General features: G+C 61.0%; 3 protein-coding genes across 4 annotated transcripts; 2 read left to right on the forward strand and 1 right to left on the reverse strand.

Moving 5' to 3' along the window:
* Positions 1–2,317: 2,317 nt before the first annotated feature.
* On the forward strand, positions 2,318–10,573 carry SLC49A3 (solute carrier family 49 member 3). The gene is given in 12 exon segments (XM_011744786.3): positions 2,318–3,443; positions 5,833–5,991; positions 6,223–6,436; positions 6,632–6,708; positions 7,667–7,804; positions 7,925–8,041; positions 8,504–8,656; positions 8,898–9,055; positions 9,374–9,483; positions 9,811–9,931; positions 10,272–10,367; positions 10,369–10,573. Coding segments are annotated over 12 exon segments (1,698 nt in total). The 5' UTR covers positions 2,318–3,293.
* LOC105483812 (myosin light chain 5) lies at positions 10,498–18,185 on the reverse strand. 2 transcript variants are annotated; one of them, XM_011744787.3, is made up of 8 exons: positions 17,966–18,185; positions 14,572–14,709; positions 13,830–13,937; positions 13,557–13,632; positions 12,542–12,646; positions 11,970–12,048; positions 11,366–11,414; positions 10,498–10,638 (listed from the first exon to the last, which is right to left on the reverse strand). In XM_011744787.3, exons 2-8 carry the CDS (start codon positions 14,572–14,574, stop codon positions 10,537–10,539), a joined length of 522 nt encoding a protein of 173 aa, XP_011743089.2. In that variant the 5' UTR covers positions 14,575–14,709; positions 17,966–18,185; the 3' UTR covers positions 10,498–10,536. The 2 variants fall into 2 exon arrangements, with proteins under 2 accessions (XP_011743089.2, XP_070950037.1); XM_071093936.1 differs by lacking the exon at positions 14,572–14,709.
* A 106-nt stretch (positions 18,186–18,291) lies between these two features.
* LOC112427083 (ATP synthase membrane subunit e) lies at positions 18,292–20,258 on the forward strand. The gene is made up of 4 exons (XM_024793387.2): positions 18,292–18,450; positions 18,700–18,754; positions 19,269–19,367; positions 20,171–20,258. Exons 1-4 carry the CDS (start codon positions 18,415–18,417, stop codon positions 20,194–20,196), a joined length of 216 nt encoding a protein of 71 aa, XP_024649155.1. The 5' UTR covers positions 18,292–18,414; the 3' UTR covers positions 20,197–20,258.
* Positions 20,259–21,885: the final 1,627 nt, after the last annotated feature.

Consider the following 21,885-nt stretch of genomic DNA (forward strand, 5'->3'; position numbering starts at 1 on the left):
ATTGGGTTTTTAAACTGTTGAGTTTTGAAGGCTCTTTATATATTCTCGATACTAGACCTTTGTTGGATATGTGGTTTGCAAATATTTTTCCCAGTCTACAAGTACAAAAACCTTTTGATGGAAGTGAATTAAATGTATAGATCAATTTAGGGAGAACTGACATTGTTACTATGTTGGATTTTCCAATCCATGAACATTGTATGCCTATCCATTTCTTTAGGTGTTTATTGATGATGTCTTTTATTAATGGTGTGCAATTTTTTTTTTTTTGAAACAGAGTCTCACTCTGTTGCCCAGACTGGAGTGCAGTGGCACAGTCTCAGCTGATTGCAACCTCTGTCTCCTAGATTCAATCAATTCTCACCTCACAGCCTCCTGAGTAGCTGAGATTACAGGCGTGCACCACCACGCCCAGCTAATTTTTTGTATTTTTAGTAAAGACAGGATTTCACCATATTGGCCAGGCTGTTCTTGAACTCCTGACCTCAGGTGATCCACCCACCTTGGCCTCCCAAAGTGCTGGGATTACAGACGTGAGCCACCTTGCCCAGCCATGGTGTGTAATTTTTTTTTTTTTTTTTTTGAGATGGAGTCTCACTCTGTTGTCTAGGCTGGAGTGCAGTGGCACGATCTCAACTCACTACAACCTCCGCCTCCTGGGTTCAAGAGATTCTCCTACCTCAGCCTCCCAAGTAGCTGGGACTACAGGTGCACGCCACCACACCTGGCTAATTTTTGCATTTTTACTGGAGACGGGGTTTCACCATGTTGGCCAGGCTGGTCTCAAACTCCTGACTTTGTGATCTGCCTGCCTTGGCCTCCCAAAGTGCTGGGATTAAGGTGTGAGCCACCACGCCCGGCCCATGGTTTTTAATTTTACATGCAAGTTCTGTAGATGGTTTGCTAAGTTTATAGCAAAGTATTTAATTTTCCTTGGAGTAATTATAAATGTCTTTAACTTTGGTTTTCATGTTTCTTGTTGGTATACATCAATGCAATTGATTGTTGTGTGCTAATCTTGCATTCTGCAATGTTGCTGAGCTCACCTGCTCAACCCAAGAGTTCTGACATGTAGAGGGGAGGAGCCCCTCAACAATGCATGCTCAACAGAGACTGAATGATGAAAGTAGCTACTGTGGCTGCCCCATTTCATGGTGACAGGCTCAGACACCACCTGTCAGAAGCAGTGCTCCATAATAGTGAGGTCCCTCAACAGGGAAGCCTGCATTGCAACTCCCCCTCTGCCAGGGGGGGTTAGGGGATGTTGAAGGCCCCAGGCCAACATTGGCACTGGGCTATGAAGGAAGGTTGTAAGGGGGCTAGGTCCTCAGGACAGGGCGAGCAAGAGGTGAGGAGAAGGAGAACAGAAGGAACTGGTGGGGGAATGGGGAACAAAGATGAGGAGGGAGGCTAGACGGGGGAAAGGCAGAGGAGATAAAGGGAGCAAGGATCACAGGGCCCCATCACATGTCTCAAGAGAGTGGAACTCCCTTGGGGCCCGCCCATCTCAGGACACCCCTGGGTGAGCCCCATTTTCTCTTTGTTACTGGATGGGACGCTATGCAAAAAAAAAGAAAAATCTCAACGTGCACAGCTCTATCTGAGACACACACCCAATCTCTGCAGAAGATTGCACAGTGAAAGTTGAGGCCTCATGATCAGCCTGTTCAGACTCAGGTGTGGACAACGGACAGACCCTGGCAAAGGAGATGAATGTTTAAGACAAAAACCAGGCCAGGCCTGGTGGCTCATGCCTGTAATCCCAGCACTTTGGGAGGCCAAGGTGGGTGGATCACGAGGTCAGGAGATTGAGACCATCCTGGCTAACATGGTGAAACCCTGTCTCTATGAAAAATACAAAAAATTAGCCAGGTGTGGTGGCGGGCGCCTATAGTCCCAGCTACTAAGGAGGCTGAGACAGGAGAATGGTGTGAACTTGGGAGGTGGAGCTTGCAGTGAGCCGAGATCACGCCACTGTGCTCCAGCCTGGGCAACAGAGCAAGACTCCATCTCAAAAACAAAAAACAAAAAACAAAAAAAACAGGAATAATATTGTGAGTATCAGAAAACAGGGATGTGTTTCAGGGTCAAGAAAGCCTTCTTTTTTTTTTTTTTTTTTTTTTTTTTGAGACGGAGTCTCGCTCTGTCGCCCAGGCTGGAGTGCAGTGGCCGGATCTCAGCTCACTGCAAGCTCCGCCTCCCGGGTTCCCGCCATTCTCCAGCCTCAGCCTCCCCAGTAGCTGGGACTACAGGCGCCCGCCACCTCGCCCGGCTAGTTTTATGTATTTCTTAATAGAGACGAGGTTTCACCGTGTTAGCCAGGATGGTCTCGATCTCCTGACCTCGTGATCCGCCCGCCTCGGCCTCCCAAAGTGCTGGGATTACAGGCGTGAGCCACCGCGCCCGGCCCAAGAAAGCCTTCTTGTTTGGAATCTGTTTGCACATCTGACCAGGCCAGCCTCCACCCCACCCCTATACTGGCCTCAGCAACAGGGCCTGAAGCCCCTTGGGCTCTCCCAGGGTGGGCCAGGTGCAGTTGTGGGATCAGCAGGTTCTTGCAGACAAGACTAAGTCGAAACTCCCTCCTCTCTGCCTTCCAACACACAGACCTCTCCATCCTAAACAAACAGAAACCTGCGCCTACTCCTCTGAGAGCTGTGTCCTCGGTTGTAAAATGCAGGTAACAATCTGGTGCGTGTGTGGGAGACTGCCTACCCCAGGGTAGGGCCCACAGGCCTTCCCAGCCTTCCCTCCCACCTTGGCGGGCAGCCTTTGGCCCCTCCTACCCCATGCCTGCTTTCCACAGGGGCACTAGAGGGACTGGTCTGATTTGAGGCTCTGTGCAAAGCGAGCCCAGCCTCTTCCTCCAGGCTGGCCTCTGGCCCCTTCCTGTGGCTGGCTTGAACCTCAGGAACTTGGGATCCACAGCCCCCTTCAGGAAATGCAGAGCTTCTGCTGGGCAGAGTGACTTCCAGGCCGCCTTTCCTGCGCCTTTCCACCCTGAGGACCACACAGGCTGTGACCGGGGGCCCTTTCTGGAGGGGACATTCGGTTTTTGTGGCAGGGACTTCCAAACTGAGGCCAAAGGAGGAAGGTCCAACTTCACCTTTGGCCCCCCTTTCATCCCCTTTTTTGGGTCTTCCTTAACTGCAACGGGGCGGGACCCTCCTCCGTAGTCCCTGGGGCGGAACTGGCCCCGTTGCTCCACCTGTCCCCACCTCCACCCGCGGGCGGTCCCGGCCCACGCTGGAAGGTCCTTGAGCCCGGGCCGCCCATGGGACCGATGGAGACCCATGGAGCCGCGGACGATGGCAGGACAGACGGGGGCAGACCCCGGGTTGGCCGAGCCCGGGGCCCTGTGTGCACAACAGGCCCACCGCACCTACGCTCGCCGCTGGGTGTTCCTGCTCGTAGTCAGCCTGGTCAGCTGCTCCAACGCCATGGTAGGGGCGGGGACAGGGACAGGGGGCTCCGGGACCCTCGGTCCCTTCGGACCAGCTGGGTTTCATTTTCCTGTGGCCACAGCCCGAGGTGCCAGGTGCTGGCTGGGGCCGGGGCCAGGGGGTGCCTTCTGGGGGTGGCTAGGGGGTGTGGGCACTGGGGGCACTGTCTGTCCTGGAGGTGTCGGGGCCCAGGGCACAGAGCAGGAGGGCTGGGTGCCCAGGGGGATCTGCCAGTCATGGAGTCCCAGCCCTTCCCAGCCTTCAGTGGCTCCAGCCAGTGGCCTGGGTCCCTCTTCCCCAGCCAGCACATACAGGTGGCCCTGCAAAGGCCCTCCCTCCCTCCCTCCACGCCTCCCAGCCCCAGGACAGCAGGCACAGAGCAGAGGTGGGCTTGGAGCCGCACTCTCCTCCACCTGACTCTGAGTGAGGGGCGGCTCCTGGGCTGGGCTGGGCTCCATCCTGCCCCCACTCCCTTCCCTTGCTGCACACTGCAGCCTTTCCTGCCCTGTGCGCCCTCATCAACCATTCCAGGGAGCCTCAGGAACTGGTTGGGCAGTATCTGGGCAATGTGCAATGAACAGCTAGAGTTGGCAGCAGGACCCACAGCTTAGGGAGGCGCTGGGTCACGGGGATGGTCAGGAAGCTCAGGGTCAGGAGCAGGAGCCGCTGTTAGGCCTGGGTCAGGGTTCTTCCAGGTGGACCCCGGGGCCTCTCCCCTCCTCCTTTGCTGGCTGGGAATGGAGAACCAGCTCCCGGACAAGACAGGCCTGGGATCTGCTGGATGGGCCTGGGGGCTGCCTGCTGCCCACAGATGCCGGCACACGCCGTACGTAACTCACTGCTGTGGCTTGGCGTCCTGGCCCACCGTGTCCAGGCACTGGGGGAGCCATAACTGACTTTGGCTGGAGCGTCTGAGGGTGTGGGCTGGTTCGACGGTCAGTAGGTGTCCTGGGTGTGGGGCATTCCTTGGACAGTCAAGGGCCTCCTACTGCAGTTCTTCACCGTTGTAGCAATACCCACAAGTCATCATGGAGCACACAGAAATCTCACCCTGACACCAAGAGTCATCATGGTCTCTGCCTGGGTCACCACAGTGAGCCGTGAGCACCACATTCACTCCAGCCAAGTGCCCTTGAGGCTGGAGTTCCTCATCTGCAGCCAGTGACCAGGGCTCCTGGGTTCCAGCGGGCAGTGTAAGGGGCGGGCGGAGCAGAGCTTGGGTCAACACCCACCTAGAAGACAGCCAAGCCCAGTGCTCTGGATGAGACTCAAAGGACCCAAGGGGGCGAGCGAGGGCAGGGTCGAGGCTGGGAGAGGAGGAAGGGAGTTGGACAGATCGTCCTCCCATGTTGCCCTGCACGCTTCAGACGCATCTCTGCTCAGTGAGTCAGCTGTGGGCCTCACTCAGGCCCCCGAGGAAGCAGGACAGGGCTGAGGCTGGAGCGGCGGGCTTGGCTCTGCAGGGCAGGCTTTGTCAGTGGACGCCTGGCTTTCTTTCCGTGGGCTTGGCCAGGCAGCCATCAGCTGGGCTTGGGGAGCTCGTTCTGTGCCTGGGAGATCTGCCCCTGGCCCTGTACTGCGGAAAAGGGAAGACAAGGTGGCTGTTGCCCAAGCTCCCTGTCCTGTCCCGTGGGCTGAGTCAGACCTCGTCCGGGTGGAGCCTGGGTCTGGCTGCTCTGCCGGAGGGTGTGGCCTGGAGCTCGGTGGACTCATGGAAGTTGACCTTGAGTGACACAGCCTCCTCGGGGCCCACGCGTGGACGCCCTCCTCCCTCCTATAGTGAGCCCTGGTGACCGGCTCCACTTTGACCTCCCTCAGGGATGAGCCAGTCTCACCTCCTCTAGGAGGCCTTCCCCTCGGCCGCAGTGTGCACTCGTGCTGTGTGCCAGACGTCTGTGGGGTGGAGAGCCCTAGCACCTGATAATGCCTGCGGGGTGGGGAATGGCATCCGCTCTGTCAACATTCTGCCCAAACACCTGGGCCTTCTGGGAGGGAAGGTCGGGCTGGCTTTGGGTGGGGCTGGCCTGCAATCCCAGAGGTTCTAGCTGAGACCCTGTCATGCCCGTCTTTCCCTGGCCTGCCTTGGAGCCCCACGTCTGGTCTGGGTGGGGCACGTGGTCCTGTGGGCTCTGGCCAGGTCCTTGGCCTTAGCGTCTGCCCCTCAGGCTGGTCCCCGGTCAGGGCATGCTTTCTGACCCTGCGCTGGGTGCCCTCCCTCGGGGAAGGCAAGGTGGCGCTCTCCTTGGGCAGGAGGGCCCTGTGTCCAGCTTGCTGGATCCCCTCGGCCTCACAGGCCTGCTGGCACTCTGGCTCCCTCGGGCTGGCTGGGGCCAGAGCACGTAGGTCCGGGGTCTGTGGCTCTGTGCTGACTCCCACCTGGCCCCTGCAGCTGTGGCTCAGCTTTGCACCTGTGGCTGACATCGTTGCCGAGCACTTCGTCCTGTCCATGGCGCAGGTCAACTGGCTGTCACTGGTCTACCTCGTGGTATCCACCCTGTTTGGCCTGGTGGCCATCTGGGTCCTGGACTCCGTCGGGCTCCGTGGGGCGGTGAGTCAGACCTCACACCGTGGCCCGCTCTGGGACAGGGTGAAGGCCCCTGCATTTGGGTACGAGAGTCAAGGCCTCCTCCCCAGACCAGGGCCCATCAGTCCCAACAGCTGGGGACCCAGCAGAGCTGTCAGGGTGGCGGCCGTGGGAAGTGCAGGTGCTGGGAGGACGCGGTGGGCACCTGGGTTGGCGGCAGAGATCCTGACCCCGTCCCTGACACCCTCCTCGCAGACCATCCTGGGCGCGTGGCTGAACTTTGCTGGGAGTGTGCTACGCATCGTGCCCTGCGTGGTTGTTGGGACCCAAAACCCATTTGCCTTCCTCATGGGTGGCCAGAGCCTCTGTGCCCTTGCCCAGAGCCTGGTCATCTTCTCTCCAGCCAAGGTGGCTGCCTTGTGGTTCCCAGAGCACCAGCGAGCCACGGCCAACATGCTCACCACCATATGTGAGTTCCGGGGAGGGAGGCCGCCTGCCTGGGCGCACCCCGGGGTCTCTTCTGGCTCCACGCACAGATACTCGGCTCCCCGGGCTCTCTGGCTAGGGTGGAGGAGCTGGGGCCCAGAAGGTTCTGCCTGTGGGCTGGAGAGGAAGCCGGGCCACAGCCGAGCTGATGCATTTCCCTGTGCATCCGCCCACCCAGCGAACCCCCTGGGCGTCCTTGTGGCCAACATGCTGTCCCCTGCGCTGGTCAAGAAGGGCGAGGACATTCTGTTAATGGTGAGGGGTCATGGGGCGCCCGTGCCTGGCCTGTGTGGTGTGTGCGCATGCGTGTCTGTGTGTTCCTGAGCCCAAGCATGTCCGTGTTCCTATGCCTGTGTGTGATTCCCCCCGCCCCGACCCCCAAGAAGGAGTCTCAGCCTGTCGCCCAGGCTGGACTGCAGTGGCGCAATCTCGGCTCACTGCAACCTCCACCTCCTGGGTTTAAGCAATTCCCCGCCTCATCCTCTGGAGTAGCTGGGACTACAGGCGTGCGCCACCATGCTCGGCTAATTTTTTTTTTTTTTTTGTATTTTTGGTAGAGTTGGGTGGGGTTTCACCATGTTGGCCAGGCTGGTCTCAAACTCCTGACCTCGTGATCCTTCTGCCTCGGCTTCCCAAAGTGGGATTACGGGCGTGAGCCACCGTGCCCGGCCAGTGTGTGATGTTACTATGCATGACTATGTGTATCGAGTGTGTGTGGTGTGTGTGGTGCATGTCTCTGTTCCTGTGCCCATGTGTGTTGTGTGGTGTGTGCCTGTGTGTGCTCGTGCATGTGCATCGGGTGTGTGTGGTGTGTCTGTGCTTGTGACTATGTACTGAGGGTGAGCGTGTGTGCATGTGTGCCTCTGCACCCATCGGTGTCCGTGTGTTGAGCCCTGTCACGGGCTGTGCAGCCAACGGTGAGATGAGTCTGGAGCCTGGGGGTGCTGGGCTAACGTCAGCCAGGAGCGTGTCACTGGTGAGGGATGTGTTGACAGCCAGGGCTCCCTATCAGCCCCTGGAGCAGGCCAGGATGAAGTCAAGCAGGCCCTTCCCAGCCTGGGCCTCGCAGAGGGTGGCTGCAGACCAGGGGTTGGGAGGCAGCCAGTGGTGGGGCAGGAGGAGCTGAGAGGTGGCACCTGGGGCAGGCAGGGCTGCAGCGTGTGTGGGCGCCAGTCTGCGTGGTCTCCCTGTGCACACACACACCCCTCCCCAGCTCGGTGTCTATGCCATCCCTGCTGGCGTTGTCTGCCTGCTGTCCACCATCTGCCTCCGGGAGAGCGTGCCCCCCACCCCGCCCTCTGCCGGGGCTGCCAGCTCCACCTCAGAGAAGTTCCTGGATGGGCTCAAGCTGGTCAGTGCTGTGGGATCCCCAGGGTAGGGTGGATTTGGGGGTTGGGGCTAGAGGCCGAGGAGGGGATGGGTTTGGGAAGGGCACCCGGGGCTGCAGGGCTGAGACACTCTTTCCCCGAAGCTGGTGCGGAATAAGGCCTATGTCATCCTGGCTGTGTGCTTCGGGGGATGCATCGGGATCTCCTACAGCTTCTCAACCCTCCTGCAGCAGATCCTCTGTGCAAGCGGCTACTCCAGTGTGAGCCCTGGCCCCACCCATGGGGGCTCTGCCTCTGTCACCCAACCCATACGGCCACGGAGTCACCGCTGCCTCTGGGGTGCTCCGTGTCCGATCCTGGCAGGGGCCACATTGACGCCCTTCTGTGCCGTGGGCCCTCCCGAGATGCCTTGGGCGACATTATGTCCACAGGCGGTGGAGGTGGTGGGCACAGCTGCAGCGAGGTGGTGCAGCTGTGGGATGGAGTGGAGGGACTGATGGTGCGTGGTTGGGAAGATGGGGCCCCCAGGGCTCCCAGTGCCCCTTCCCAGCAAGACCCCACCCCTGTGGGTCTGCAGGACAGGGCCATCTTCTGGTATCCAGACATGCAGCAGGGAGGGCCTTGCTCTGCTCACACATTCTGAGCTGGCCCTCTGCCCTCTGGGATCAGTGCCCGGTGTAGGATTGGGGGCATGTTTCCACCTTTGCCTTCGCCTCCTCCAGGGGTTTTCTGGCCTCTGTGGAGCTCTCTTCATGGCGTTTGGGATCCTGGGGGCGCTGGCTCTCGGCCCCTACGTGGACCGGACCAAGCACTTCACTGAGGCCACCAAGATCGGCCTGTGCCTGGTCTCTCTGGCCTGCATGGCCTTTGCCCTGGTGAGGGTCTCCTCAAGCCAAGACCGCCCTGCAGGGGTGGGTGGGTGGTGAGGCCCGGAGAGGGCGGTTGGCAGCTTGGCTGGAACAGAGGTCCGGACTGTCTCCTGCCCGGCCTCTGCCAGCTAGGGTGGCCCCTGGGTGGGATGGGTTCTCCCGCCCCATGCCCCGTGTCCCATGAAACCAGGTCCAATTCTGACCGCCACCCCCTCCACCTGTCTGCCTGCCGTTCCGCTGCTCCCAGGTGTCCCTGCTGCAGGGACAGGCCCTTGCCCTGGCCACCACCTGCTCGCTCCTCGGGCTCTTTGGCTTCTCGGTGACCCCCGTGGCCATGGAGTTGGCAGTCGAGTGTTCCTTCCCCGTGGGGGAGGGGGCTGCCGTAGGCCTGATCTTTGTGCTGGGGTGAGTATCCATCTGCCCCTGCTGCTCCCCAGAGATACTCCTCTTGCTCCACCCCTACACCCCTGGGGTTGCACCCTGTGGTCCAGGCCCCTTTTCGGGGAGGTGGGGAACCTGCCTGCTCTGGCAAGAGCCGAGCAGGTTCTGAGCGCCTGCTGTGTGCAGGCCGGGCCAGCTGATAGGGCCCGTGACCGAAGCTCTGTGCTGCCTTCGGGAGGGTGGTGGCAAAAGGGACAGCACTGATGTCAACACTTCCCAAAGTGGCACCTGGCTCTGAGGGGATGGGCAGTGCAGCGGGGGCTGAGGGCCACATGTGTCTAGGCAGGTCGAGGGAATATTCATCACGCTGGCGATGATGGCACTGACTGTGCAGTGCTCGGAGCGGTCCTTCTCCACCTGCCAGCAGGGGGAGGATCCACTTGACTGGACAGGTGAGCACCACATGGAGAGTTCCCAGGGAACGGGACAGATGAGCCCCACGCAGGGAGTCCCTGGGCAACAGGACAGGTGAGCTAGGACAGGTGTGGCCAAGATCAGAGGTGGGTTGGCACACCCATATCCCAGACCCCATGCTGGTGACCTCTCTCAGGACCTGGGTCTGCAAACACCCCCTCAGGGCTGTCAAGAACTGGGAGTGGGCTCTGTCTGGGGTCACTCTGTGGTCAAGGGTAGTGGTGTCACCATAGGCCAGCGTCCGGCTCTGCCCATCTGTGGCCCCGGGGCTTGGCTGTGGGGACAGCTGTGCTATGTGTCCCCAGCGTCTGTGCTGCTGATGGCCGGCCTGTGCAACCTCTTCAGCTGCATCCTGGTACTCTTCTTCCACACCTCATACCGGCGCCTGCAGGCAGAGTCTGGCAAGTCCTCCTCCACCCAGAACGCGTGCCCAGGCGCCGAGGACCAGGAGTCCCCGCCGGAAACTACCCCTTGAGGCCCCAGCATGGCACTCCCAGCTTGGAAGCTCAGGGCCAGCTCATTCCTGGAGCCGCTTCTCTGGGTCCTGCCACCTCCTCCCAGAGCCCCAAGATGCGGAGACTGACCAGGGACGTGTGGTGAAGGGGAGGCAGGCTCGGGTCACCGGGGCTGTGCCCACCACGCCAGACAGCTGGGCTGAGGGACCCAAGGCGTTCGGCGCACTCAGGGCCTGGGGAGAGCCCCTGGGCCCGAGACTGATGCGCGACTGAGCGAGAGGGCTACTGCTGTGTGGACCCGGACCAGGCAGGGCGGCCGTGGGCGGCGCAGACTCAAGGCGGGGTGTGGACCGAGGGGGAGCGGGAAGGGCTGGGGTCCTGGGGCCCAGCAGGGCGACTCCGGAGTGCAAGGCGGGGGGCCTCGCTAGAGGACCCCAGAGAGCCCCAGAGCCCCCACCCAATCTGCTGCCGAGCGACCCCTCGCGCACAGGGCCCAGCAGCCACGGACGCGCCCTCCCGCCCCGGCGGACTCGCAGGCAGCGTCCTAGCGTCCAGGTTTATTGACCAGGCCGGGCCTCACTCCTCCTTTTCCTCCCCGTGGGTGATCACGTAGCTCAGCGCCTTGTAGTCCAGGTTGCCCGCGGCATCGATGGAGGCGAACTGGAACATCTGGTCCACCTGCGGGCGGGGGCGAAAGGGCCCCCTGCGGGCTCCGGGAGCGAAATACAAACGCGCACCTGCAGCGGTCGCGGGTGTGGTTTCCGCGCCGGGGGAGAGGGAGCGGGGAGGAGCGGGGGCGGGGCAGGGGCGGGGCAGGGGCGGGGGATGAGGGCGGTGCTGGGGGCGGTGCTGGGGGCGGTGCTGGGGGCGGTGCTGGGGGCGGTGCTGGGGGCGGTGCTGGGGGCGGTGCTGGGGGCGGTGCTGGGGGCGGTGCTGGGGGCGGCTGCAGCCATAGCCTGGGCGCAGGTGTGGGGCTCGGCCCTTCAGCAGCGTCTGGGAGGACCGTGTGGGGTCTGGGGGAGGTGCGGGGGTCCTGGGGGTGCCCGGGCATTGGTCTCGCCCTCTGGGGCTGGGGCTGGGAGGGGTGCGTCAGGCGTGGGGGGCGGCTGCGGGGCCGCACAGCTGTGAGCCCCGCCCCTCAAGCTGGGACAGACGCTCGGACGGCGGAGGGGGTCTCCAGCCGCTGACCTAACGGAGGGGAGGGGTCTCCAGCCGCTGACCTGACCCCTCTGAGCCAGTTCTGTCCCTCAAACGGGCACTTTGGGGGTCCCCCCGGGGGCCTGTTCTGTCCTGGGTCCTAACCGCGGCGCTGCAGCCCCTCGGGCTCCGCGTGCGCCTCCAACCAGCTGACCCCGGGAGCCCCGCCCTCCCCTCGTGGGCTTGGCAGGGGAGCCGCGGGCCAGACCTCATCCGCTGTCATCTTGTCAGCCTGGGACATCAGCAGACGCTTGATGCTGAGGACGAGGAAAGGGGTCAGCGCGGGCTGATGCGGGGGCGCAGGAGCCTTCTCGTGGGGCTCAGGTGCTCCAGGGGCCCCAGGCTGCCCCTGCTCACTGCACTCCCGCCCTTCCCGCAGGAGTGTGGCCCTGGGGCAGGCCGCTTCCCAACACACTCAGGGATCATCACGGTTGGGGGAGCCGCTGATGGGGACAGAGCCTGAGGGACCTTAGAGGACACACTCAGGGGTCATCACTTCTGGGGGGCCCGCCTGGGGGCTGCTGATGGGAACAGAGCCCGAAGGAGGTCACAGGCCAGTGCCTGGCAGGAGCTGAAGATGGAGGAGTGGGCTGAGGGGAAGCCGCCCCCTGGGCACTGGCTGCTGGTCCCTGTGTGGGCAGGGCTGGTGTCCCACTTAGCTGGGATCCTGGGTTCACTCCTCATGGTCCTGAAGCTGGTCAGAGGTAGGGAGGTGGGCGTGGCATCTGGTGGGTGATTGTCCCTTTTGGGACAGGGTGAGATCACTGGGGACCCCCGGCGGCCCGGCCGCCCTCCCCCAGCCGGGCACTCACTACTCCTTGTTGATTTTCCCTTTCCCGTCTGGGTCCAGCATCTTGAAGGCGTTTAGAATGGTCTCCTCGGCATCGGTACCTGCCACAAAGGCACCTTCAGCCCTGGGCCTTCAGGGTGGCAGTCCTGCTTCGGCTGCCAAGGGCAGGTGGCAGGAGGGGAGACCCCTGCCCCAAGCAAGGGGTGACTCCAAGCCTCTGCCCACAAGGTGGCCACTGCCTGAAGGCCTTCTCCTTTCCTGAGCCCCAAGGAGGCCTTGTCGGGCACTCCTGCCCTGGGATGTAGTGAGTCTTGGAGTGCCCAGGGTCAGCCCAGGCCTGGAGCTGGGGGTGAGTGCCGCATGAGTGAGGGATAGAGGTCCCGACGGCGGGTCACACAGCATGTGGGGCAGGAGGGCGAGCCTGAGCACATGGCTCTGGGATGGCTGATGGGGCCCCACAGTTGTTGGCTCCCAGAGTGCCAGGCCCTAGGGCTTCTCCAGAGATAGGAAAAGAGGGATTTTTACGTGAAATGTCTGGATCTCTAACTGTCAGGAATTAACTAGGAGGGCAAGGACTGTCCCAACAGTGCTCACCACTCAGCTTCTCCCCAAACATGTTCAGAAACATGGTGAAGTTGATGGGCCCCGAGGCCTCTTTGAGCATGGCGTCCAGCTCATCGTCCTTGACATTGGTCTTGCCTGTCACAGATGCGGGGGCGTCACAGGGCAGGGCTTGTTGCTATGTCTGCTGTCCCACCAGCAGGTGACCCCAGCACAGGGCCAGGCCCCACCAGCAGGTGACCCCAGCACAGGGCCAGGCAGGCAGATGGGAGGGGTGGGGAGGGAGCGGGAAGGAGGCACTTGGCCCAGGCATGTGGGGCAGTGGGTGCGTCTGGCTGGCTGTGTCCACCTCACCCCAAACCCTGAGCCCCAGGACTAAGGGCTGATGGAGAGGGAGGTGACACAGAGCTTGGGAAGGTGCTGGGATCTGCTGTTCTTACTTGGGCATAAGCAGGACTGAGAGGAAGACGGGTCACTTGTGACCCTCCCACCCCAAGGAGAAGTCACTCCATAGCTCCCAGGGTGGGACCGAAGCCCCCTGCCCTCCTGCCTCAGGTCAGAGGCAGCTGCTGGGAACAGAATATGCCACAGGGAGAACTGAGGCTGGGGAGGGCAGTGTGCCCCACCACACTCGGGCTGTGCTGCAGAGGCGGGCCAGGGTCTCCAGGCCCTCCCCCAGCTCTGTGTTCCGGCTGGGCAGGGTCTCCATGCCCTCTGTCAGCTCTGTGGTCCGGCTTAGGGCAAGCCGCCTGCCTATCGGAGTGTCCTACCGGAGCGTCAGCCCTGCCCTGGAGCCTGCTGCCCCAAAGCCCACTCTGAGTTTCCAGGCTTGGGCTGTACCACCCACCCTGTCTCACCCTGCGACACTCTCTGCTAGCTCTGATGGAACCAAGGGAGGCCAGGGCCATCCCCTCGCAGCCTTCGGGGCCGTCGGATGGGTCTTTAAAGCCCAGGCCCTGGAGGAGGAGGGGCCGCAGCGTATGGGACTGGAGGATGCTCTGTATTCGCCTCCTCCAAGGTCTCTGAGGTGTTCTGCCTGGGTACCTACCCAGGGAGGCGTAGGTGTCCTTCAGGTCCTCCTTGTCGATGAAGCCGTCTCGGTTCTGATCCATGAGTGTGAATGCCTGGGAAGCGAGGCCAGGGCTGCTGTGCTGCCGACCCGGCTGGGCTCTGCCCCTGCCCCCTGCTCCCAGCTCCTCAGCACCCCTGACTGAGGATAGGCTCCCACTCCTATCCTCTGGCCCTGGAGCCAGCCCACATGGGGTCTTCCCAGCACAGGCTTCTGGGGACGGGGGCTCCCAGTGAAGCAGGAAAGTCTTACCTCCTTGAACTCCTGGATCTGAGTCTGCTCGAAGTTGGAGAAGACATTGGATGAGGCTCTCTGGGCCCGGAGGGCACCCCCTTCCTTCTTCTTGGTCTTCCTGCTGGCCTGCAATGGGAGCACCATGGCTGAGGGTCCTGGCCGGCTGAGGAAACCCTCCAGAGCACCCAGAGTTTTGAGAGACTTAACTCAGATGAAGGGTGGACCTCAGCCCTTGGGTGGGGCTGGAGGGGGCCAGGCAGCTGAGGAGCATGCCAGCCTCAAGCCTGGGTAGCTGGGGTTGGGGGCAGGGCGGCTGCTGGTGTCTGGCTGCAGCACAGGGAGTGGGGGAGAGACAGTGGCTTCCGGAAGACCCACAGAGCACAGTGGTCAGGGACTGCCGTCCAGCAGGAGCCAGCTTGGCCTCTGAAGGCTTGACGGGCAAGTGGACTCTGGGTGGGCTTGTTCTGGGTCCTGGGATTTCATGAAGGCCAGGAACCCCCTCATCCTGCTCCAGACTCTCACCAGGGCAGCAGCGTGGGGCATGTACCTCCCACCACACAGCACACGCCCACACCTGCATGGTCACACACACGCACATACACATGTTCATGCACACACACATGCACACACAGCACACGCCCACACCTGCACTCACAGGCATGCACAGACATGCCCATGCTCTTTTCTGTGCACATGTACACACGCACGGCACAGCTCATACCCACATGCCTACCCCAGGCATGCACAGTGGCCTGCTCACCATGCCTGCTTCTGCCTGCTTCGATGCGTCTGCCCAGGGTTCTGCCTGCTTTGATGCGTCTACCCAGGGCCTCAGGTCTTGCCCATCTTAAGCTCCCACTTGGTCCCCCAGGACAGCTCAGACTCCGGCTGCCACTCCCTACAAGGACAGGTTTGGGGCTACCCCAGGGAACTGGACAACTGCAGAGTGAGCTTTGGCAGCCCAGCAGTGACTCACACCCTTGCCATGCCCCACCCTGCAAGGCCCCCAGCCTCCCCAGGCACCTCTGGCCAGGACCACCTCCTACCCCACGTGTCCCCCACCCGCGGGGAGGCTTAGTTCTCCCAACGATGCTGTGTGTCACCAGGGCCACCTGCACAAGCTCTTGCCTGGGGGCCTGGGCACCCTGGAACTGCAGGAGCCAGAGGGGGGGGCATCTTTTCTGGATTTGCACCAAGCTGCTGTGGGTGACTGCAGCTGGTCACCAGGCTTCTGCCAAGCACACTCTGTGTGTCAGGGGTGTTTACGCCCTTCCCTGCCTCAGTGACAGAAAAGTCAGTCCATAGCCTTGGCCCTGGGACCACCCGGTCTGACCTCATGGCTGGGAGCTCCTTGCCTGGCCCATGGGTGATGACATTTCTGGGATGGAGGAGCCACGGAGGTGGCCAAGCTGCTCAGATGGCCTGGGAGGGGACTCCAGGGCCCTGAGCCTGGTCTTACCCCCTATACCATGGCCTCAAGGGCAGAGTCTGGGGAAGGGACCTGGCCTGGGGTCTGTTGGTGGTGCCAGATATCGGAGGCCACCAGAGTCAATCCAGATGCCCTGGTTCAAGGGGTGGGAGGAGGGTCTGCAGGCCAAGCAGGATCAAAGAGGAGGACTGCAGACTGAGTGGAGAACTAGCTCTTGGAGCCCCCCAGGCCTGCGTCTGGGTGGGAGGCAGCTGCCCCTCGGTGCTGCAGGGGCGGGGGTGGGAGTAAGTGTATGCAGCCACAGCAGTCGGGTGGAATCCCCTGGGGGCACCATTGTGTCTGCAAAGCTAAAAAGACAGGTGCCACTTGTGTGTCTTTTGAGCAGAGGTCCTACCCTCTGAGGGACACATGGTTACAGTTGGCATCCCCTGAGATGCTGCCTGGTTCCATCCCCAGGTCCAACGGTCTCTATGCAGCACTGACGCTCGAGCTCGAGGTCCCTGGGAGGCATGACCTGCCCAGGAGGGACCTGGGGCCGACTGCAAGGGGCCAGGTGACCAGATGTGGGAACCTGGGGCTGGGAACAAGGGCCAGGGCATCCCCTGCTGCTAGTCCAGTGGGGTCTGGGTATGACCCTGAAGGGGTATTGCTGGGCTGCAGGAGTGAGAAGAACCACACCGAAAGGGGAAGCATGGTTGGGAGGCCCCCCGAGGCCACCAGGAATGTGAGAAGGGCTGCAGAGCTCCCTGCAGAGGGTTCCCAGGCCACTGGAGTCTGAGCACAGCACTAAAGATAGCAGCAGAGCCTGAGCTGGGGGACTATCAGCTTCTGTACCCACAGCTGACCCGACAGCTGCAGAGGCCCCGACAGGCCATGTCTTGAGCCAGGTGGGACCCTTCCCACCACTGAGCTCTCAGGAAAGGCCCTGAGCAAAGGCAGGTCTCCACCGGCTTCAGGGGGTCTTCCCTGGGCGGTATGTGTTTGCCCGAGTGTTTTCCCTGCTGGTGCCCTGCCCTGCCCCACCCCACCTCCGGTGGAAGCTGCTGGTATGTCCCCCTCACCCCCCACCTTGGGCCCCAGAGACACTTATTTTTGATTCTGGAAGCAGGAGTTGCTGAGGACTCTGGTTTATTTTAAAATCCAGTGAAGGGAAACCACCCGTGGTCACCCGAGGCCGTCTGCCCTGGCGGAAGGTGGGGGCTTTGCTGAGGGCCAGAATGCTTCTGTGCCTGGCGGATCCAGTGTGCACCTGCGGCGTCCTCAGCAAGCAATAGGAGGTCTGGGGAGAGCTGGGGCTTGCTTCTGGCCCCCTGAGGACAGGGTTCAGGCAGAGGCCTCAGGCAGGAGTCTTCAGGGCCTGCAGGTCAACCTCACAGAAGCTGGAGAAAAGATCAGGGTGGCCCCACAGCAAGTCCCCAACCTTTTTGGCACTTGGGACAGGTTTCATGGAGGACAATTTTTCCGTGTTGGGGAGGAAGGTTTCGGGATGAAACTGTCCCACCTTAGTTCATCAGGCATTAGATTCTCACAGGGAGAGCGCAATCCAGATCCAAGTGCGCAGCTCACAGTACGGTTCATGCTCCTGTGGGAATCTGATGCCCAGGCTGATCTGGCAGTGGGTGGAGCTCAGGCGGTCATGCTCCCTCAATGCTCCCTCACCTTATCCTGTGCTGCCCGGTTCCTAACAGGCCACCAGCTGGTACTGGTCTGTGGCTGGGGGCTGGGAACCCCTGCCCTATAGGATTGGTCTTGGTATACCCAGCCCAGGAAACAGAGCCCAGTGACTTCCCAGTTTCTCAGCCAGAGAGGCCCAGGCCCTGGACCCCAGAACAAGCCAGGAGAGAAGGTAGAGGTGGCTCAGGCCTGGGCAGGCAGCCCAGGTCGCCAGGATTGTGGTCCTCCCCATGCCCGCTTCAGGAGTCCTGGAGTTTGTGATGCTGCACCTTAGCGAGGCCCGAGCCATAGTTCTCCAGTTGCTTCTGCCCGTGGCAGTGCAGGGCCAGGAGAGGGGACACAGGAGGCCTTGCGTCACTACTGCATGGGGCCAAAGGGGGCCCGCAGATGGCCCAACACGGACAGCATGGCTGCTGCCAGGAAGATCCAGAACGTGGGAGGGGCAAGGCTCCTGCCCAGACTCCAGGCCTGGTGTCCATGGGGCTGCCAGGTCAGCACCCCGGGTACAGCGGGGAGGCTACATGGGCACCGCAGGCCCTATCTCTGGGCAGCTGTGGGAGACACACAGCTACTGGGAGGTGGACAGAGGCCAGCAAAGACCAGTGAGGGGCTCAGTGGTCCCCAGGCCTGGGCCAGGGCAGGCCCTTGGAGCTGTGGAGTCCTGAAGGCTGGAGTCGGGGGACCCAGGGAGCAGCCTCTGTTGGGGGCTGGTCTTCCCAAGAAGATCCCAGCCCCTCCTCGGGACGGAAGTGATGGGAGATCCTGGGGTGAGGAAGCTCCAGCTCCGGCGGGAAGGGCGTCCGGTGCCCCCAGGCAGAGCAGCCACAGGCAGAGCGGCCTGGAGGCCATGCTACCGCGGGCTGCGGAGTCCAGCGCGGCCCGGCCGGCGACAGACACTGGCCAGAGGGTCACTGCCCTGTAGGGGAAGGACCTGCCCGGGGAGCCACCTGCGCTTGGCTCACACTCCGCTCCCAGGACCCCCAGGCCCCTGCCCAGGCCGCCCTCAGGTGGGCACGGACCGCGGGGCTGGACCCGCCCGAGCCGCCCTGACCTCAGGTCCCGGACGCTCCGCGCCGCAAGAAGACCGAGTGCGCCTCAGTCCGCAGTCTGGGGTGTGGACACACGGCCAGGACGCGCACGACAGGACCTCAGCAGCGGCGCGGGGAGACAGCCGGGCCCAAGCCCTGCGGCGAAAAGAAACCCCCGGCCCACTCGGCGCTGACACCGCCTCACGAAGCAACCGCGCGGGCGCAGCCGGCGGTCATCCGCGCACGCCCCGGCCCTTGTGCGCGTGCGCATCACGTGACGTCACCACGGCCCGGGAGTGCGCAGTCACCCTCCAGCCACCAGGAGGCGCGCCCCGCCCCCCTGCCCCGCTCTCTCGCTGCTGACAGCGCATGCGTCCGTCCAGCTCCGCCTTTGCCTCCAAGGCTTTGCGGGCTTGTGCGGCGTCCGCCTCCGACTGCGGGTTGTGCTTCCGGTGCGGAGGTCAGGGACAAGATGGTGCCGCCGGTGGAGGTCTCTCCGCTCATCAAGGTGATCCAGGCTTTGCAGCCGCCGAGCAGTGCTCTGGGCCCCTCCGTGTCCCGCCCCGCAGCTCCCACCCCGCGGGCTGCGACCCCCGCCCCCCGCCCCCCGCCCCCATGATCCCCGCCCGGCGACCCTCGCCCGGCGACCCGACCCCCACCCCTCCTGCGACCTCTGCCCGGCGACCCCCCCTCTCCTCCCGCGACCCCCATCCCGCGAGTCCGGTTTCCCGCCGCCTCTGATCAACCTCTCTCGCAGCTCGGCCGCTACTCTGCCCTGTTCCTCGGTATGGCCTACGGAGCCACGCGCTACAGTGAGTGACCGCGGGCGGGCCCGGGGCCGGGGCGGGATCTGCTCGGCTTTCCTGTGAAGTTCTTCATCTGCCATTTGGTGAACTCCAGCTCTGGAAGTGGGGCTGGGACTCATGCGAGGCAGACCGTGTCCTCCACCGAGCGGGACCCCTAGAGTGGAAACAGCTCACCCAAAGCTCAGGCCTCTGAGGCTCGGGCGGGGGACTCGAAAACGGCTGCTGCTTGTTGAAAACGGGTGCTGAGTGGGTGTTGGAGTGCTGAGGTCTGACGGGAGGCAGCCCCTGTTCACAGAGGACGAGTGAGCCAGTGCATGAGGGAGTGGGCAGCAGGGACCCTGTAGCCTCTGGATTGGACTCTTTAGGGTGAAGGTCAGGCGTTGACTCTCGTTGACATAAAGAGAGGGGATAGCAGGTGCTTCTGGTTCACAGCGTCGCTGAAGATACCTTGACCTGTGGACTCAGTTCCTTTTATGCAGCATTTCCAGTGAAGTTTATTCCCCTGCATTCCCCCAAACAGATTACCTAAAACCTCGGGCAGAAGAGGAGAGGAGGATAGAAGCAGAGGAGAAGAAGAGGCAGGATGAACTGAAACGGATTGCCAGAGAATTGGCAGAAGGTACGTGTGACACTAGCTCTTATAGATTGTCCCTCCCAGGTTTGTGCAGGGATAAGGAAAATGGAGAAGGACATTCAAGCAGAGCTAAGTAGATGTGGATTGTTTAAAAACAGGGAAGCTGGCCAGGCATGGTGGCTCATGCCTGTGATCCCAACATTTTGGGAGGCCGAGGCGGGCAGATCACCTGAGGTCAGGAGTTCAAGACCAGCCTGACCAACATGGTAAAACCCTGTCTCTACAAAAATTAGCTGGGCATGGCCGGGTGTGGTGGCTCATGCCTGTAATCCTAGCACTTTGGGAGGCCGAGACAGGCAGACTGCCTGAGTTCAGGAGTTCGAGACCAGCCTGGGCAAGATGGTGAAACCCCATTTCTACTAAAATACAAAAAATCAGCCGGGCATGGTGGCAGGCATGTAATCCCAGCTACTCAGCTGAGGCACGAGAATTGCTTGAACCTGGGAGGTGGTGCTTGAATCCGGGAGGCAGAGGTTGCAGTGAGCTGAGATCACACCACTGCACTCCAGCCTGGGCAGCAAAGCAAAACTCTTTGTCTAAAAAAAAAAAAATTAGCCAGGTATGATGGCAGGTACATGTAATCCCAGCTACTCAGGAGGCTGAGGCGGGAGAATCGCTTTAACCTGGGATGCAGAGGTTGCAGTGAGCTGAAATCACACCATTGCACTTCAGCCTGGGTGACAGAGGGAGACTCCATCTCAAAACAAAAAAACAAAAACAACTGGGAAGCTGACGTCTTTTTAGGTTACCTGCGTGTAGTAACATGTGCTTTTCTTCTAACCTTCTAGCCCAAGATGACAGCATATTAAAGTGAGTGACCCCGTGACCCTCTCTCTGGAGCAGCAGCGGATGAATAAAGCTTCCTGTGATGTGTGATACTCTGGCTCCTTCTCATTTGCTGTCACTGGTTGTCAAACTCCTAGGTTGAAGTTCTGTCCATCTCCCAGTTCACATGAGGTGGAAGACAGGGAGGGGGTTTCAAAAGTATTAATCCACGTGACCATTCACAGACCCAGAATGCATCATACAAACACAGCGAGAAGGACAGACGCGCGCTGCCTGTTCTGTCTGGGGCATCCAGGTGGGCGCCCCAAAGGGCGTCTGTAATGGTCAGTTAGCTGGAGGCCTCATGAGTACTGGGGTTGTCTTGATTCTGAGTTCTAGGCTGCTGCTGTCAGCAGCCCAGACTCCTGGATGGGGAGAGGTGGGCACTGGCTGCTGCCCTTACAGTTGGAAGCTGGGTCCTCCACGATAACTCCTTGCCCCCACCTGCCACTTCACAAATCCTCCCTTTGATCCCAGGAGGTGGCCAGGTCAGACTTGGGACTAAAAGTCCAGTGATGTGACCTCATGAGGACAGGGCCTGAGTGCTGTTTGAGCTGTGCAGGAAGGTGGTCCTGTGGTGCCTGAGCGACTTCCCTCTCCAACAGGCTTCCTGGACTTCTCACCCTCCTGGCTGTGAGCTTGCCAACAACTCTAACCCTTGGCCTGGTGGTTTGCAATGGATAGATTGAAGTTGCTACTTCCCAATTACATGCCTTGAACAAATCTAGGCTTGGAGCCCCAGTTTGTAAAATGAGTTCATTTGCACATGTGAGGCCAGAGGGAGGAGCAGCCTACAAGCTTTTCAGGACATTTGGTTAAGGTGAGGTTTGAGTGAGCAAGATGCTTTCACATCCTGTCCTGGCGTCCAGAGGGGCTGGTTGCAGGGTCCTTCAGAACCTCTTAGGAGCCCCTCATCCCAGTCCCAGGCTCTGGATACCAGGGGTCTCTGACCAGTGAGATGAAAATGAAGGCTGGGCACGGTGGTTCACGCCTGTAATCCCAGCACTTTGGGAGGCTGAGGTGGGCGGATCACTTGAGGTCAGGAGTTCAAGACCAGTCTGGCCAACATGGCAAAACCCCGTCTTTACTAAAAATATAAAAATTAGCTGGTTGTGGTGATGGGTGCCTGTAATCCCAGCTACTCAGGAGGCTGAGGCAGGAGAATTGCTTGAACCCAGAAGGTGGAGGTTGCATTGAGCCAAGACCATGCCGCTACATTCCAGCCTGGGTGACAGAGTGAGACTGTCTCAAAACAAAAAATCCAGCACCCCTTTCCTGCAGGCCTCTGGCGGTGCTGGGCACGTCTGCTGCTCTCCTACACCCACCCCAATGACCCCATCTAGTTAAGTGTCATTGTCGGGAGCAAATGCTTTGGAGCTCCCATCATGAGTTGAACATCCCGAATTTAACATAATTCCCATTTCAACTGGGAAGTCCATTTCTTTGCCTCTGTCCTTTACTCCAGGCTCACCAATATTTAGTCATGGGGGTGCACAGGCATCGGCATCCAGCCCCGCCCTCCCCTCCTGGTGCCATCTGGAGCCATCAGAGCCACTGCGTGGTGTTCATTACAGATCATTTCTGCTCAGACCACTGAAGTTGGATGGCCGCTCTACCTGTGGCCTTGACCTTTCTGGCAGAATTTTTCTGATGGGTCAAATGTAGTGTGGCTTCTGCT

The sequence above is a fragment of the Macaca nemestrina genome, chromosome 3, assembly GCF_043159975.1.
Source record: "Macaca nemestrina isolate mMacNem1 chromosome 3, mMacNem.hap1, whole genome shotgun sequence".
Lineage (NCBI taxonomy): Eukaryota > Metazoa > Chordata > Mammalia > Primates > Cercopithecidae > Macaca > Macaca nemestrina.